General features: G+C 37.2%; 1 protein-coding gene across 1 annotated transcript; it reads right to left on the reverse strand.

Annotated features, from left to right (window-relative positions):
* Positions 1-868: 868 nt before the first annotated feature.
* Positions 869-15089, reverse strand: LOC107550690 (E3 ubiquitin-protein ligase MARCH6-like). The gene is made up of 20 exons (XM_016232038.1): positions 14689-15089; positions 13790-13889; positions 12344-12417; positions 11373-11516; positions 11186-11258; positions 10817-10985; positions 9536-9728; positions 9371-9432; positions 9249-9281; positions 9112-9163; positions 8923-8981; positions 8727-8807; positions 7933-8001; positions 7537-7611; positions 7151-7285; positions 6953-7072; positions 6432-6532; positions 3725-3799; positions 3314-3457; positions 869-2675 (listed from the first exon to the last, which is right to left on the reverse strand). Exons 1-20 carry the CDS (start codon positions 14705-14707, stop codon positions 2588-2590), a joined length of 1866 nt encoding a protein of 621 aa, XP_016087524.1. The 5' UTR covers positions 14708-15089; the 3' UTR covers positions 869-2587.
* Between the last annotated feature and the right edge of the window lie 1025 nt (positions 15090-16114).

Here is a 16114-nt window from a genome sequence, read left to right on the forward strand (position 1 = left end):
ACTGTAAGTACGTTTTTATATTTAAAGAATTTGCCACTGATGATTCAAACGCAAGTTTTGAGCAGTGTAGAGTAGTGTTTGTTGTTTGTCATTTCTCCGATCACAAATGCAGACATGGTTTTATGTTTACGCGGTAAAGACAGTATGTCATTATAATCTGTAATTATGTCCCAATGGATGCAACAAATGCCTCGTTTATAATGAGTTTTATTGTTTCGCTCTGGCCGGGACAAGGCACAAAATCACAATATGGTAAGGGGCATAACATTTCCGTCACACACTTGAGGTATTCGGCCAATCACAATGCACTGGATAGCTGGCCAATCAGAGCACACCTCGCTTTTCAGAACGATGAGCTTTGTAAACATTTACGCGTTTCAGAGAGGAGGGGCATAGAGGAGAAACAATAATGTACAGTATGTGGAAAATAATGTTTTTTAACCTTAAACACATTTCATTACACCAAATACACAAAATAAATGTTCTTTTTAGCAACATCATATGAACCCTTAAATGGGATCAAAGCATATTTAGACAGAAGGCAGTTTGGCTCATCTGATATTGCTAAAAGAGTTAGAAACCTTGGTAAGGTTGATGCCATTATTCTACATGCTAACAGGAATTGTCCCGTTCTGAATGTATGTGTTCTGAATGAATTGTGCAATTAGCAGCCTTTCCCTGCATACCACGAACATCTAATAGATTTATTAGCTTTTAGTGAAGTTCTCATTGTGTCTTATAAAATCAGTTATTAGACGTTAAATAAACGTTATTAGATTTCTAATTCACTTAGTGAATTGTGTAAAAATAAGTATATGAATGATAAGTTTGATTGAAGACACAAAGCACTGTAAGTACTACACTTTGTGATTTAATATTTGTAATAAAAGTTTTCAACAAACAAACAAAAAAATCTGCCATTATGAGAATGTAATTATTACAGCAAGAGCCTCCAAGGAGGAGGTTTGAAAACATTCAGAATACTGAATAATTCTCTCAAAAACATGCGGAGAAGGAAAAGGCTTAGTAAACCAGACACACAAAGGTGTTTAGTGCTGAACCACTAGCTTTACCTGGATTCTAGCTGACCTCAGTAAACGTTAGAGGAAATCAAATCGATGGCTGAACAAACATGAAAACGGTGTCACTAGTTGCACATATAAAAATAGAACATTTGCCTTTCAGAGGAGCGCAAGCTATCAAGAAGCATACAGTATCCAGTTTCAGTGTAATAAGATACTATAAGGTCACTTATAGAATCTCAGCGCTGATTAACACTAAAGCTGTCTGAGACAAATTCTTCGGGTATCGTGAACCTGTAACAGACGCAGCAAATTTGAAATGGAGAAAAACATACTCTGCTACGAAGAATCAAAGTTACATTATTTACAAATGTGTTGAGGATCTCCTCCTTACCTACAGACACGAAACTCTTCTACCGAACCGAAGCAAGAATAATAAACCAGGTTTTGGCTGAAAATCTGATCGGTTTAATTAATTTTTGTGAGCTCCAGTACCTATACGAGTAAGGACTTCAAATTTGGTCTAAAGGGTTTCCAAACTATTGCTGCTCTTAAAAGACACTTTCTTAAATTAAAAAAGTGCAACAACCCGTGTACGTGCCAGAATTACATCTATGAGAAAGTGTTGCTAGGCCATGCTGAGCACGAGACTGACATACAACGGTCAATGATATCAACTTGAACAGCAAACAAATATGCTAGCTCAACCACTGACGCAATTAGCACTCTAAACGGTCTTTTAAGCTACTTGAAAGGATTTTGAAGGAGTTGAGCGAAGAGCTAGCAGGCAGAGATCGGCTTTGCGGCTCACTGTGAGCCATAAACTCCACCATCAAACTACGCTTCGGCTGCTAGATACTGACTCTGTGCTTCTATGTTCTTGAATTGGTCAACAACAGTCGCGGACAAACTGTTGGTGAAACAAAATTCCCTCTTTTCCACATGACAGGAAGCAGATGGGTGTGGCATAACCATTAAATCCGCCTCCATCCACTTCTGTTCTGCACATAAAATTAGGGAGGTTAAAGCATTGAGAAATGAAGGTAAGACACACTACCGAAAGCATCAAATCAAACAAGACCCTCTCATTCAAAAACACCAAGATCGTATTTCAATAAATTCTAAACTAATAAATAAAAAAGGTACAAATGTGACAGTCCAGCTCCATTATGACCCAGACATTTCATCCCTGGAGTCTGACTGGCCTCTCCACGAGGGTGATGAAAGGAACCATGTGGGTCGAGTCTTGCCACGAACAAAGCTCCACAAAAAAAGGTAACAACTAGATTTAATAAATTAATACACATACTTAATATTTTTTTTGTTGTTTTTTTTCATTTTTTCCATTTGGCTGTAGGGATTCACTCTTTCGCCCCGTTTATGTACATGGCTCTTTCTCCCTTTTTTTGCTGGCAGGGTCAGAGAGGCCAGAAGTCAGTCATAGTGGGCGTGCTGGATGTAAGGACGCACAAAGAGGGAGCAGGAGAGAAAGGCTCATTCAGTCATTCACACATGCTCGCTCGCTCACACACAAAAAGAGTGACTCCAAAGCAATCCCAAGCTCTTTACTCCTGCACTGAACTGCTGTGTGTGGTAGTGCTGAGCTTGCCAGCTTTTCGTTCATAGTTCACAAGTCTCTGTCCAACAAGGTACCTGCATGGATGAATAAAGAACAAAACACACAGCCTCGCCATCAGTAAATAAGGTGTGAAGCGACAGACTTCATTTTTGATCAAAAGGGGGACCCTTTTTTTTTTTTTTTTTTAATGTAAGAAGTCCCTTATGCTCACCTTGGCTGCATTTATTTATTGTAAAATCTTATTACAATTTTCTCTGTTTTCTATTTTAATATACTTTAAAGTGCAATTTATCTTCAGAAACCATTCTAATATGCTGATTTGCTGCTCAAGAAACATTTCTTATTATTATCAATGTTGAAAACAGGTGTGCTGCTTAATATATTTGTGGGAACTATTACACTTTTTTCCAGGATTCTTTGATGAATAAAAAAATCTAAAGTTTATTTGTAATAGAAATCTTTTATAACATTATAAATGTACTTTACGGTCAATTTACTATCAGAATTTAATGCATCCTTGCGGAGTAAAATATTTTCTATACTTTTACAAAATCTGCCCCCAAATCTTTGAGAGGTAGAGCAAATGGGTGGCACACTATTAAAAATGTTCTCAAGGTACTAAAATATCTCTGAAAATCAACTCCACTAGACATTTGTATCAGCAAGTATTGGCTCTTAAGAAAGTAGTTAATTTCTGACACTCAGGACTCACTTGTCATTCTTGATGTGCTCATAAAGGCGCTTGAATTGTCGGATTTGGAAAAAGAGGATACCCATCAGCACCACTACCATCAGAAGGAAGGGGTAGATTCTCCTCTGCACCAAATTCTGCATCTCCATAGTGATGGTCAATTTACTATCAGAATTTAATGCATCCTTGCTGAGTAAAATATTTTCTATACTTTTACAAAATCTGCCCCCAAATCTTTGAGAGGTAGAGCAAATGGGTGGCACACTATTAAAAATGTTCTCAAGGTACTAAAATATCTCTGAAAATCAACTCCACTAGACATTTGTATTGGCTCTTAAGAAAGTAGTTAATTTCTGACACTCAGGACTCACTTGTCATTCTTGATGTGCTCATAAAGGCGCTTGAATTGTCGGATTTGGAAAAAGAGGATACCCATCAGCACCACTACCATCAGAAGGAAGGGGTAGATTCTCCTCTGCACCAAATTCTGCATCTCCATAGTGACTCCTATTCAGAGAGACAAGAACGGTAAGAACAGGTAAATGTACTAACGTATTGTAACATGAAAGAAACCCTCTCCAAGAAAAACATGTCTTAAGATACATGTTGGTTTTTGACGGTTTAATTAAGATTTCAGGCAGAAAAGGTTCTATTTTGGGTGACTGAGGTCCTTGAGAACACACCTGGCCTTCTTAAGGCATTCAAGATATCCCTAATGTTCGGTAGCACAGCCAGTGATGAGCTAATTTTACCACACTACTCCCACAACAGTCACTGATACAGCCAGAATACTTTCAGTGGTGCAGCAACAGAAATTAGTCAGTATACTGTATGTGAACATATGCAGTACGATAGTGATCTGCTCTTTATTGAGCCCCAAAGAGAGTTGGAAGTGACCAGACAAGAACAAACAGGCATTTATTGGAATCAGAAACGTCACTATACAACTCCCATATGCAGTATGAAGGGTGCCCAACTGCTCAGATATCATCTGAATTTTGCCCTTAAAGAGCTCAAGTAGTCATTTACAATGCAGCTGTTATAACTCTTTGATTGAAGACCACTCGAAGCTCCACATGATGAAGCCACTCGAATGAGTGCTAAAACCTCTTCTAAAAATGAGAATCAAACGAAGTCCAATTGCAACGACAGTGTCGTCCAGGATGAGCGGAAACAAAGAACTTATGCTTTATATAATGGAAGGATCAATTGAAGGAACAAATGTGCAGGGGGAAAATATATATATATATATAAATAAATAAAATAAACCTCTCTGAAAACCTCACATTTATAATTCATATAGTTTAGTTGAAAATATATATGTAATGATTTAATTTTATATTTTAGAATTAAACTAGAGCTATATTTTTCTGGCCTAAAAACAGTAAGTTTTTTGACTGACTGAACAATTACAGCAGCATCATTTTCAAATTTATAACAACCAAAATAAAGCCAACACTACTGCCCCTTATGTTAACAATTTATGCTTTTAAAGCACGATTTCAAAATAACCGTGTCATTTATGTTTTAGAACAAAATATGAAAGTTTCTTCAAATAATGCTTAACCACAGACTTTAAGGTCGGTTCATAACAATAACTATTAGCGACACAATGACCGATATAACATTATTTACTTTAAGAGCACACTGGCGTTATGATGTTCTCTGTTTTAAATGCTCAAGCTCTTTAAAGGGGTCCTATTATGCTTTTTCAACTTTAGTTAGTCTGTAATGTTGCTGTTTGAGCATAAAAAAAGATCTGCAAAGTTACAAAGTTCAAAGTCCACTTCAAAAGGAGATATTTTACTATTCGAGCTGTTCATGCCAGACTGGGGAGAGAGGTGTTGTAATAATGTAAAATAATCTGTTTTTCTAACAACCTAGTATGAGAGCCTGTTCTAGTACACCCCCAAAACAAAATCAAGACTTTGTAAAAGAGCATAATAGGACCCCTTTAAAGGTAGTAAATTTTGATAGACTGTCAATGTTTTTACCATTTATCAGCTGGGAAAAAATCTGAAATTTATTCCAACTATATTGTACATTATAATGATAGCTGTGGTGTGGACTTCCCCACTCCTCAATTTTTATTAAAACTTTGAAGTTACAGTTATCGATATAGTTATTGTCCTTGGTGTGAACAGCCCTTTATTCTACTCATAAATTGAAAACCAATGTTCTAAAAACTCATATATTTCAGAGTTAACATGAGGCATCAATTAGTGAACCAGGAGAGAACAGTAACTTGTAATGTTGAAGCTAAAAATCAGCATTAAAGGGAGAGTTTACCAATAAATGAACATTCTGACAATTTACTTACCCTCATGTCCAAAGCTGTAGGACTATGACTACAGAAGATATTTTGAAGAATATCTATTAGTTTTTTTATTTTGTCCATACAGTGTTGTTTTGAACCCCAATGGCTTTCATTGTTTGGACAAAACAGCTAAAGCGCTTTTCTTCCCCCCAAATATCTTTATCTTTTGTGTTCCACAGAAGAAAGTCACATGAGTTTGGAAGTTCAAACATCAGCTTGCTCAGTCATTCAAACGATATTTAAAAGCCCTCAACATGTGAAGGATGGCCTCTTTCCACAGAAGTCAGAGTCAGTGCCCTAACAAACAAAACAGCTGTTCAAAGTACTCTCACAGTGACGAATGTAAAGCTCAACACTGCTGAGAAAACAGCAGGGTAACATAGGGTAAAATACACAAACACAGAGAGAGATTACTTTCTATGGCATTATTGTTGTGGACACTATAATAATAGTTCTATGCAAGAACAGACAGTAGTAATGCACTGCAGGGAATGATGACATCAGGTGTAACACCTGCCAAATGATGCAACAGGCCCACCTGACACTACAGAGAGTCCTGACACTCATTAGGTAACGAAGCAAAGATCTGCCATGACTGCAGTAATCAGCACTTCACATTTATGGCCCTTTTAAATGAAGTCACACAGAGAAAGAACTTCCCTTCTTCTGGCTGTAATCTCTGGCTGGATTTATACAGTAAAACAAGCAAAAACATCAAATGACACTTGTCCTCAAGCTCTGAATCTTTACACAAAGTTTAGGCAATTATCACAAGGAACATTAATCGTTTATGATAACGAGATGGAAATACATTTTATTTACCTGTAAAGCATCACATTGTAGGGAAGAAATGAAGGGAAGATGTGTTTGATTATCCGGATAGGAAGCCACAACATGAGAAGAACGATTGAGCCAAACACAACCTGAAAAGAGAGAAAAACCTGTTAATTTAAGAACACAGAAAACAGAAGAGTAAGGAGCACCTTAGGGGACATGGAGATGGAACAAAATATGATATATGAATATGAGGAAAACATTTCAGTGCTTTTGCACTCTCTCACATAAGTATCACTTTCTCCTGAGAAACACTGCGTTTGCTCACAAAACATTTGCATACTCTCACGTAAGTATTGCGTTCCCCCGAGAAACTTGAACACTGAAATATAGTTTTTCCTCCCACCTTATATTATTTCCATCACAAAAGTTTTGCGAGTCAGTGCAAAGGTTTCTAGGAGGAAAACTATTCTTTTGCAAGAGAATGCAAAAGCATTGAATAATTTTTACTGTGAAATTTAACTGGATCCTTTGAAAAGGGTCTCAAAAAGAGGTGAGAATTTACTCACCACTGATAGTATGAATCGTCTCAAGTGTCTATATATTGGTAGATGTATCATTTCTTGCACTGGGTTGAAATCTGGATCGTTCAGATTTCTGAGAAACCACAAGACCCCAGGCCTTAGAACCTGAGAGATACAAGGACAGCATTCTAAACATCTCCTGAAAAATCTCCTGCATGATTAAACTGATATAGAAATGCCCACCTCTCGGAGTAGAAGAATGAAAGAGGCGAAATAGAAGACGTAGACCATCCCCACCAGCCAGTGAAGGAACATAGTGGTCCCTGGGGCAGATTCAAAACTCAACTCTCGGTCTTTCAATGAGGCATCAAACATTTCCTACAAAACACAGAGATAAAATAAAAAAATAAAAAAAAATGTACAAATACTAAGGTTAAGGTTCCTAAACTAAACTTACTAAGGCTTTAAATTTGCACTCCCTTTTTTCTTCATTATAAAAATTAAGAAATGAAGCAGAGCAGCTGTCATTGAGATGAATGGGAATGCTAACCAATGCTAGCTTTCTCCAAATATTAGACCTTTTTGGGCCAAGATGACCTTAATTAGTTTGATAAAATGAAACTGAATACCAGAGAGCAGATATCAAGCCACCAGCCGCAGATGAGGGGGAACACACCAATCTCTACAACTACTAGAAGAGAGACCTAGAAGAAACAAAAGATAATAATTTAATATGAGCCTCAATAAAAAGACATACATGACAGAAACTAAACGAGTCACAAATATAAAACATAGTAGCATAAATAAGTGTATCAGGCCCAGGCCTGTATTCTAAGCTTAGATGTACCTAATTATAGCATTAGCATGACTGAGAACAAAGAATTACAGTGAATCCCAAAAATCGTTTGCAAAACCAGTTGTTGCAACCAATGTTATCAAGTCATTGTTTTTGTCCTTTCTAATTACTCAAGTTTAGCAAACCTGGCTTTATAGAACAACACATTTAAACTGCTGATGTAACTGACCTTTACGACAATGTAGCAGACTCCTAACAAGCGGCGTGATCTTTGAAATCTCACCAGTGCTGCTAATCCCTGAGATCTGAATTAAGGAAAGGAACATTACAGAAACCTCCCATCTTAAGTCAACAGAGTTAACATATGAGAAGTTCAATGTTATAAACAAGACCCTAACTGAAATTGTTATGGCTATTAAATAGATATGGCTTTGACTTAAGGTGCGGTCACATAAATGAAATTTCAGCAAAATTTTGTGGGCAAAAAATTGGGCAAAATTGTCGCGATATATGAGGCACAGCTCACACAGAAGTCACTTTCAAACCAAGAAACTTTCCGTTGGCTGACACTTTGAATACACACGACCAGCATGAACCATATTGAGTGGATTCCTACTGAAACTGAATTTGGCCCGTAAAAAAAACAAACCCTGAAAAAGGGTAAACAGCACCTTTAGGAGTGTTTTTGTAATACTGCCCTAGAAGACAACATAAACTGACACTGAATGACTTGAGGTGGATGTGTGGCAATTTCCCACCAAATATGACTAGCATCTTTTTTTGTGTGTGTGTAACTTCCTGGAAGACTTGGTAAACCAGAGAAGGTAGTTAGTTAAGCCGGGCGTACACGGTGCAAGTTCGGACAACAAAGTGTAGACATGATATAAAAAGAGAGATTTATTGTGCAGTGTAGAAAGCTTGATTGATTATAGCGGAATGATTTCTGAGCTCGTACAACAGCAAAAAATCGCACCAGCCTTAGATGGTGATTATTTCAGATGTTATTGAGTGTTTTAAGGATACATGACACACAATGAGTGTGATGGCCAAAAGGACATATCCAACTATAGTGGTGATGAGTCCCTCAAAGTGTGAGGCACGAACCTGAAACCAGACGAGAAACAGTTGTCAATGTTGAAACTGCATTTACATAATTTTTTTTAAAGTTTTTTTCTTAATCAAGCTAGATAAAAAGGTCTAAAACTGATCTGATACTTACATATTCTTCAAAACCAAGTCCAACCACTGTGAAGTGGCCAATATGGTAGGGACAGAAAGCTAAGATGATATGATTTCAAGAGTTGAAGTTTGTAATTGGAGAACATAGTCAGTGTTTTCATATTGGGTTACTTAACATGAATGCATTAATGTTATAATTTCGTTTAAACAAATCTGCAATGATGCTTACCAAACACCAAGATGAAGAGTGTGTTGAGTGAGACCACCCAGAACACATGCTCCTAAAGCAAAAAAAAAAACCATTAATTATTGGTTCTTTTGAAAAGGATTTTTTTTTTTGAGAAATAAAATATTTGTGTCACTCACCAGAAAAACCAGGGACCCATCAAGCCCAAGCATCTGAACGAAGGGGGGAGAACAGGTTTAATGTTTTTCTGAAAGATTTTGGTATGATATATGATACAGTGACACACAGCACATAGTCTCACCCTTTCCCAAGTGAGCTCTTCAGCTGCACGATCCCATTCCAGAGCATTCCAGTTCATATCATCTGCACAGAACATACACAATTTTGCATCCCAACAGCTTTTTGCACCAGTCAACATTTATACCCACTGAAATGTTTCTCATTTGTTTAATTAAAGCCGTCATACCTTGTGCTCCATTGTTGGCATCCGCCACATCTTCGGCTCCTCCATCCTCCTCATCTTCATTATCCAGCTCCATCTCTTCCATAGGGTCAGCGGGGAGGTCAGGAGCTTCAGCCGCTGCAGCGTTTTCTGCTGGAGGTTCGGCCGGTGCGGGCATGGGCTGGTTTTCAGCACCCCCATTACCCTGGCCAGCAGCCTAATGAATAGGATATTAATAATGGAGAAAATTTTCTACTGACTGGGATCAACTATGGTAGAGTATGTACATTTGTCAACTAGTAGTAAACTGCATCTGGTTCAAACCAAGAAAAAAAACAAACAGCTATTTTGGTAAGAGTGCAGTCTCCAGATTCAGGAGATAATGAGGGATTTGAAGATGACAGAAGGTCAGGCAGGCTACTGTGTGCTCAAATCAAAATGATCATTACAGTAAGCATGAAAAAGTAAACAAAGAGGGTCATGTTCAACCTGTATAATTGGTCTCTAAAGAATATCAAGCTTCAGAAAGTTTCGCTGACTTAAGCTGCAATAGGAATGTCATTTTTGCTGTACAGAAGTTGCCGGTGTGGAAATTACGGAAAAATAAATATGAATAAATAAGTTTATTAGGCATAAACTGAAGTTTCAGCCACCAAAAAAATTTGTGCTGAGAATGCCATAATGCCATTTTTGGCTGAACATATGGCAATATTTAAAATTAGATTTTTAGATAATCAGTTTTTTTTTTTGCACATCGTAATGGTGTCAAAAAAGCTATTCTGTTTGGAATAGAAATGCTTAAAGTCTAAATGTATCACAGTTTCCACAGAACACTGATAATAAGAAATATTTCCTGAGCACCAAATTAGCATATTAGAATGATTTCTGAAGAATCATGTGACACTAAAGACTGGAGTAATGGCTGCTGAAAATTCAGCTTTGCCACCACAGGCATAAATTACATTTTTAAAAATACTCAAAAAGAAAACCGTAATTTTAAATTGCAATTATATTTCTCAATATTACTGTTTTACTGTATTTTTTTAATCAAATAAATGCAGCCTTGGTGCAGAGTCTTTTTTCAAAAACATTTTTAAACTTTCTGAACGGTAGTGTAGATGCCAATGTAATAATGACAACTCAAATAAAAAGAAAGTGTACTGTAATGTAAAATTTTTAGTTATTCAATTTTAGTTATACAATTTTATTAGTGTATCACCATTGTATATTCTAAATCCATTCAATTTGAGGGTGATCTGCATTCGATCTGATGAAAAGCAGCATAATGTCACATGAGTATCGTACCTCATTGGCCGGTCCTGCAGCATTGGCAGGTTGCTGCTGGTTCTGCTCCAACCATAAAGGGGCTCCACCATGAACAATCTGCTCCCGCAGCCACACCAGACTGATGAAGGCGCAGAGGGTGCAGGTCACCACAAAGCAGCCCTGCAGGCAGTCGGCCAGCAAGTTCTCTCTGCAGAGCATGAACATTCACTGATCATCACTTCTGAAATACCTATCCATTACAATTCACCACGCAACCACGTCCACGGCTAAACCCGAGACCGCAGAGAGTATTGAAATAATCATGCTCAGAGTTCACAATGAGCTGATCCGCAATGTAAATGAATATTTTAAGGAGAAAACTTGAGAGCTTTCCTGTCTTGTACGTACGTGGAGAGCATGTCTAAGGGCAGAGTCAGGAGGGAGCTTACAGATCCAGTGAACAGACACTTATAGATGCGACCTACAGGAAAAGGAGAACATTATATGAGCAACATCACATACAATGCACAACATAGGAATAAAGACAGTGTACTACTCACAGCGTACCAGACTGTGACCTCTGGGCATTACTTACATGCTGTTAGAGGTACAACCCCCAGCCAAGCAAAGGCAACAAGCGTGTAATGAAACCAGTATCGGATAGCCGTGCCTATACTTGTGACCAGTCCTGCGAAAATGTCCTGCACTGGGAGCCGTGAAGGCATGTCTGGAGAGTAAACTGAAATGAAAAAAGATGAGGATTTGAATGCATTATATATTACAATTGTTGATAAACATTTTGGGCTCCACTGGAAGTGTATTATTCCGTACTGAAAATTGGGGATTATAAATTGTATTTAATTCCAATTTAAGATAATCATAATCCTTTGCAAACTATTTAAGTGAATTAATAAGATTATTAGGTTATTTTCAAATTTGTTTAATAAATATCTTGCTCTTTAATATAGATCATGACTCTGAAAAAGCATAACTCTGCAAACAGAAGTACAGAAGAGGCATCTCTAAAGCATCTCTTCCAAACAATGAGAATCAAGAGTTTGTGTGTACAAGAACACAGTGCCGTGCTTCACTCTAAAACACGCAGCAGCACATATAATAATTTAATTCAATCACATCCTTCATGATTTAACATTGTGATTTTGGTGCTATTTTGATTAATCGTGTCATTCTATGTTACGTAATACATTAAGTTCCCACAGAAAACTGGAAGCAATGCTTTCCATAGGGCTTGTGTTTCAATTCTTTCCAAAGCTTTTGAAGAGCAAAGACCAAAACTAAATTAAAACACTTTCATTGTAGCAAAGCCATGCAACGACTCACTCTGGGTGTAAAAAGCTTGTTTCACCTAAGCAAAGAGCAGCTACGTCAGACAACACGAGTGCCGTGCTTTTACATCACATGATCAACCCATAGAACCCTATCGCTCTGAAGCACACAATTGCTGCTTTTGAACTGGCCATTCAAGGCCGTTGTGAACTTGTGACTCTATAGAACTATTCATGGCTTTACCTCCCCAGAAGAATGTAATGAGAGTGGGTTACTTACTTGGCGTGAAAGCAAATCTGTGCTTGCATAATTCGCAGTACTCTTTTCTGCTGTGTTTAAGCCACTGCACCAAGCTGTGAAAACACAAGAGGGGGGCAGGAAGTGGGCGTGAGGAGGACGATCTGACTTGTGTGAAAAAGCACAGAAAATCCTGCTTCATTTCCCATTTCCACAAGGGAAGATTAACAAAAAGCTGGAACTCCATAGTTGGTTACCGTTACATTGAGGAGGACTCCTGAGCTCATAAGTTACAGCTTTTCAGTTAGTCAAATGGGTGTTGCTGACTCCATTCAATAACCAAAAACAACAAAAACCGGAACACAAAGCCTAACAAAAATAACTGGCCCCAATAGAAAGGTTAACCCTAGATCTACTGACAGACAAATTAGCCGATTTAGGGTATTACAGAAATGTGCAACACAACTAAAATACTATTTTCTTTTTTATTTATCATCTACTTTTGCCAAAGCAATATACCACTACCATTAAAAAGATTGTGGTCGGTAACTTTTTTTTTTTTAAAGAATTTAACACTTTTATTCAGCAACGATGCATTCAACTGATCAAAAGTAACAGTAAAGAGGTTAATAATATTACAAGATTTCAAATAAATGCTGTTCTTTTCAACTTTCTGTTCATCAAAGTATCCTGAAAAAAAACAGTATCCGATTTTCCACAACTGTTCTCAACACTGATAATACGAAATGTTCACCAATACAATGCAAAATATTTCTGAAGGATCATGCGACACTGAAGATTGGAATAATGGCTGCTGAAAATTCAGATTTGCCATCTCTTGATTAAATTACAAGTTAAAACTTTTTAAAATAGAAAACAGTTTATTTTACTGTGTTTCTGATTTTAAAAATGCAGTCTTGGTGAGCATAAAAGACTTCTTTCAAAACCTTAAGAATGTTACCAAAACCAAATTTTAACTTTTGAATGGTAGTGTATCAACTTTCACTAAATCATCTTAACTATGCTTAATGCCTGCACTTGTTGACTTGTAAGCTTACTAATGAACAGCAAGGCCTTTGTCAGATCAGATCATATTCTTGTTTGTCAGAGCTTGGAACCCCTTCTTACATTGCAAGTGGTATTCCATTTCACGCGGTCCCATTTTTTGCCATTACTGACTCATCTTGAGTAGGACACCTAGAATTATTACTGCAGGACAGCAGGTTAAGGGTAGTTAACTGCTCAAGTAACATCCTCTGAATTTTATAGCAGGCGCAATAAACTAATAATAAAGTGCCTTTAGGTATGAGCCAGCTGTCATCATTGACCGTTACTTCTAATGTCCCATTTCTAAGTTAAAAACAACGCACTCGATGGAACACACAAATCTGACACGTTGGAAGGTACTTTACATTGTTTGACCCAAAACGCATTTTATAAAACAGTTATCGTACAGGGAATTCATCACTGAATGAACAAAGCTCTTACCATTCTTGGTGGATGAATTTAATACTTCCAGTACACACGCAGGGATGGTAGAGGGGTTTGTCCTGGGTTCCCTCAGATCGACACACCCTACATATATCACCTGCCAGAAAATATGGGCAAAATAAACATTTAAAACCGATATATACAGAACACATTAAATTAAATGAACAGGATATAAATGTTGCAACAAACACACTGTACCTGCCAAAACACGAAGGGTTATGAGTTATGAAATTAGACTTAATTACATTTTGTGATTTTCAGTTTATATCGAAGAAGAAAAAAAATGGTAGATACATGCAAGATTATTGCTTGCGATCTTGCCAATCAATCTCCTGGTCATCTTTGCCCTCTTGCTTTAACAACTGTATAAACCTAAACTAGATAATAATGAATAACATGAGAGACAACTATCACTCCTCCAGCACACAAAGTTCAAAAATCAATGGGACACGTGATTTGACTTATCTACTACGTTTCATTTTTGTCATCAATATTTCAGGTGCGTTTACACCTGATACACAAAAATACACAAATAGACCATTCCACGTAAGTTATACATTTTATGATAATGGCTAATACTACTTTACATGATTAATGTGCTTTTAAAAATTCCCATGACGTCCTGTAAAGTCGAAATCAAGTTCAAATTCATATTAGTGTCTTTATTTTGACGTGCTTGGAGGATGACAGCTGTACTATAGACCAAGCTGGCAGGTAAACATTTAGCTCGTTAGCTTGCAAAGGCCACATCAGGTACAGATGCATATTTGGTTGCGCGCTCCGGCTAAATCATCTTAATGTTAAACAAACGTCGAATGTTTAGTCAAAGCGCATTTAAAAATCAACAACAGGCAAACAGACAGCAGCCACAGTGCCTCCGTGTCTAGACAGCTTACCTTCTTCGGCAGTGTCCATCTTGTACGGTGACGCACTGTCCTCTTTTACAGTCAACACATAACACACACCGCGGAACAAAACACACAATATCAGCTTACAACTACGCTAAAATACAACATGACGAAATCGATCCAAGCATGAACGCCGCATAACCCCAGACCTGACCCCTTTTTGTTCGTGTAACGTTAGTGCTTACAGATAGCGTTGGTCGACTATTTTACTGCTCTGCTGAACATGTCTGTGGCCTCTGGATCTGAAATGTGCTGCTACGGTTTCGGTTTACGGCAGAGCACGCGACACTTTCTGGCGTTTTCCGGTGGTGACTGCGCTTAGTTGTAGATAAATGAACGTACATACGAACTACTACAGCTCGATATGCATCTTGTTAGTATATTTTTTAAGATGCAATGCGAAATTATGCATTAAAGATGCAATCCTTATTATTATTTTAATACAATACGGATGCATCATGGCATATGGTATTTACTATAACCAGTGCACAATGCCACCGAAAAATACTAGAGGCAGTTTTTGTAGTTTGCATGTATGTTAAGATGGTGAGGCATGGGACTTTGAATCTTGTTACACCTGGGCATGTGTAAACACATATGCACACCTTTTTCTAGGGATATGGACTATTTATTGGCATCTCATGTTTTGTAGGTAACATTTTGTATGAGGGCATTTGGTCTCCACAATGCAAACAAGTTAATATGGTGGTGTGTATGGCTCAAAGGTTTTGTGGTGAATGGGATTTTTTTTATGTAATGGAAATTAGATGTGTTAACATGAATATGCATGCATCGTTTATCAATATGAGATATAATTTTTATAATAAATGTGACATAGTAATACTTAATTCAAGGAATAATGTTGGATTATTTACATGACATATATTCTTCCCTATGAGTACTAAAGATGTACTTTTACTAGGGGTGTAATGATTCAGATTGCTCACAGTTCGGCTCTATTCGCGGTTTTAGGGTCACAGTTCGGTTCGGTATGTGCTATGTTCAGGGAAAAAAGGACTATGGTAAGATAAAAATAAATAAAATAATATTAAATAATCAAACTAAATGCAACAGCACAAATAAATACAATAGAGCAAAGATACACATAAAATAAACAGTTGTTCAGGTGTTTAACAGTAATTTTCAGGAACAGAAATTTGAAAGTAAACAAATGTAAAATAACAGTGCATATTTCACTGTATAAATGAAAGGATCCTTGTTGAAGTTACAAAAGCTATTTCAAGAGAAGTGAGTGATTTCTATGTCTTTTGTTGTTTACCATTAAAAACACAGAAAGCAGGAATAGACTGCTGTTCCTTTAAGACATGATTCACAGATCCAGTACACTGATACTGATACACATGCATCATCTTTCTCGACTGTTCCCGTTCACTTAAGACATGACCAACAATGT

The sequence above is a fragment of the Sinocyclocheilus grahami genome, unplaced genomic scaffold (genome assembly GCF_001515645.1).
Source record: "Sinocyclocheilus grahami isolate Dianchi unplaced genomic scaffold, SAMN03320097.WGS_v1.1 scaffold406.1, whole genome shotgun sequence".
In the NCBI taxonomy this organism is placed as follows: Eukaryota; Metazoa; Chordata; class Actinopteri; order Cypriniformes; family Cyprinidae; genus Sinocyclocheilus; species Sinocyclocheilus grahami.

Bases quoted from the DNA above. Each gene is read 5' to 3' on its own strand.
- LOC107550690 (XM_016232038.1), bottom strand. The intron at 11,259-11,372 runs GTAAGTAATGCC...CTTTTCCTGTAG, and splicing joins GGTTGTACCTCTAACAGCAT to GTCGCATCTATAAGTGTCTG. The intron at 3,800-6,431 runs GTAAATAAAATG...CTCTCTGAATAG, and splicing joins TACAATGTGATGCTTTACAG to GAGTCACTATGGAGATGCAG.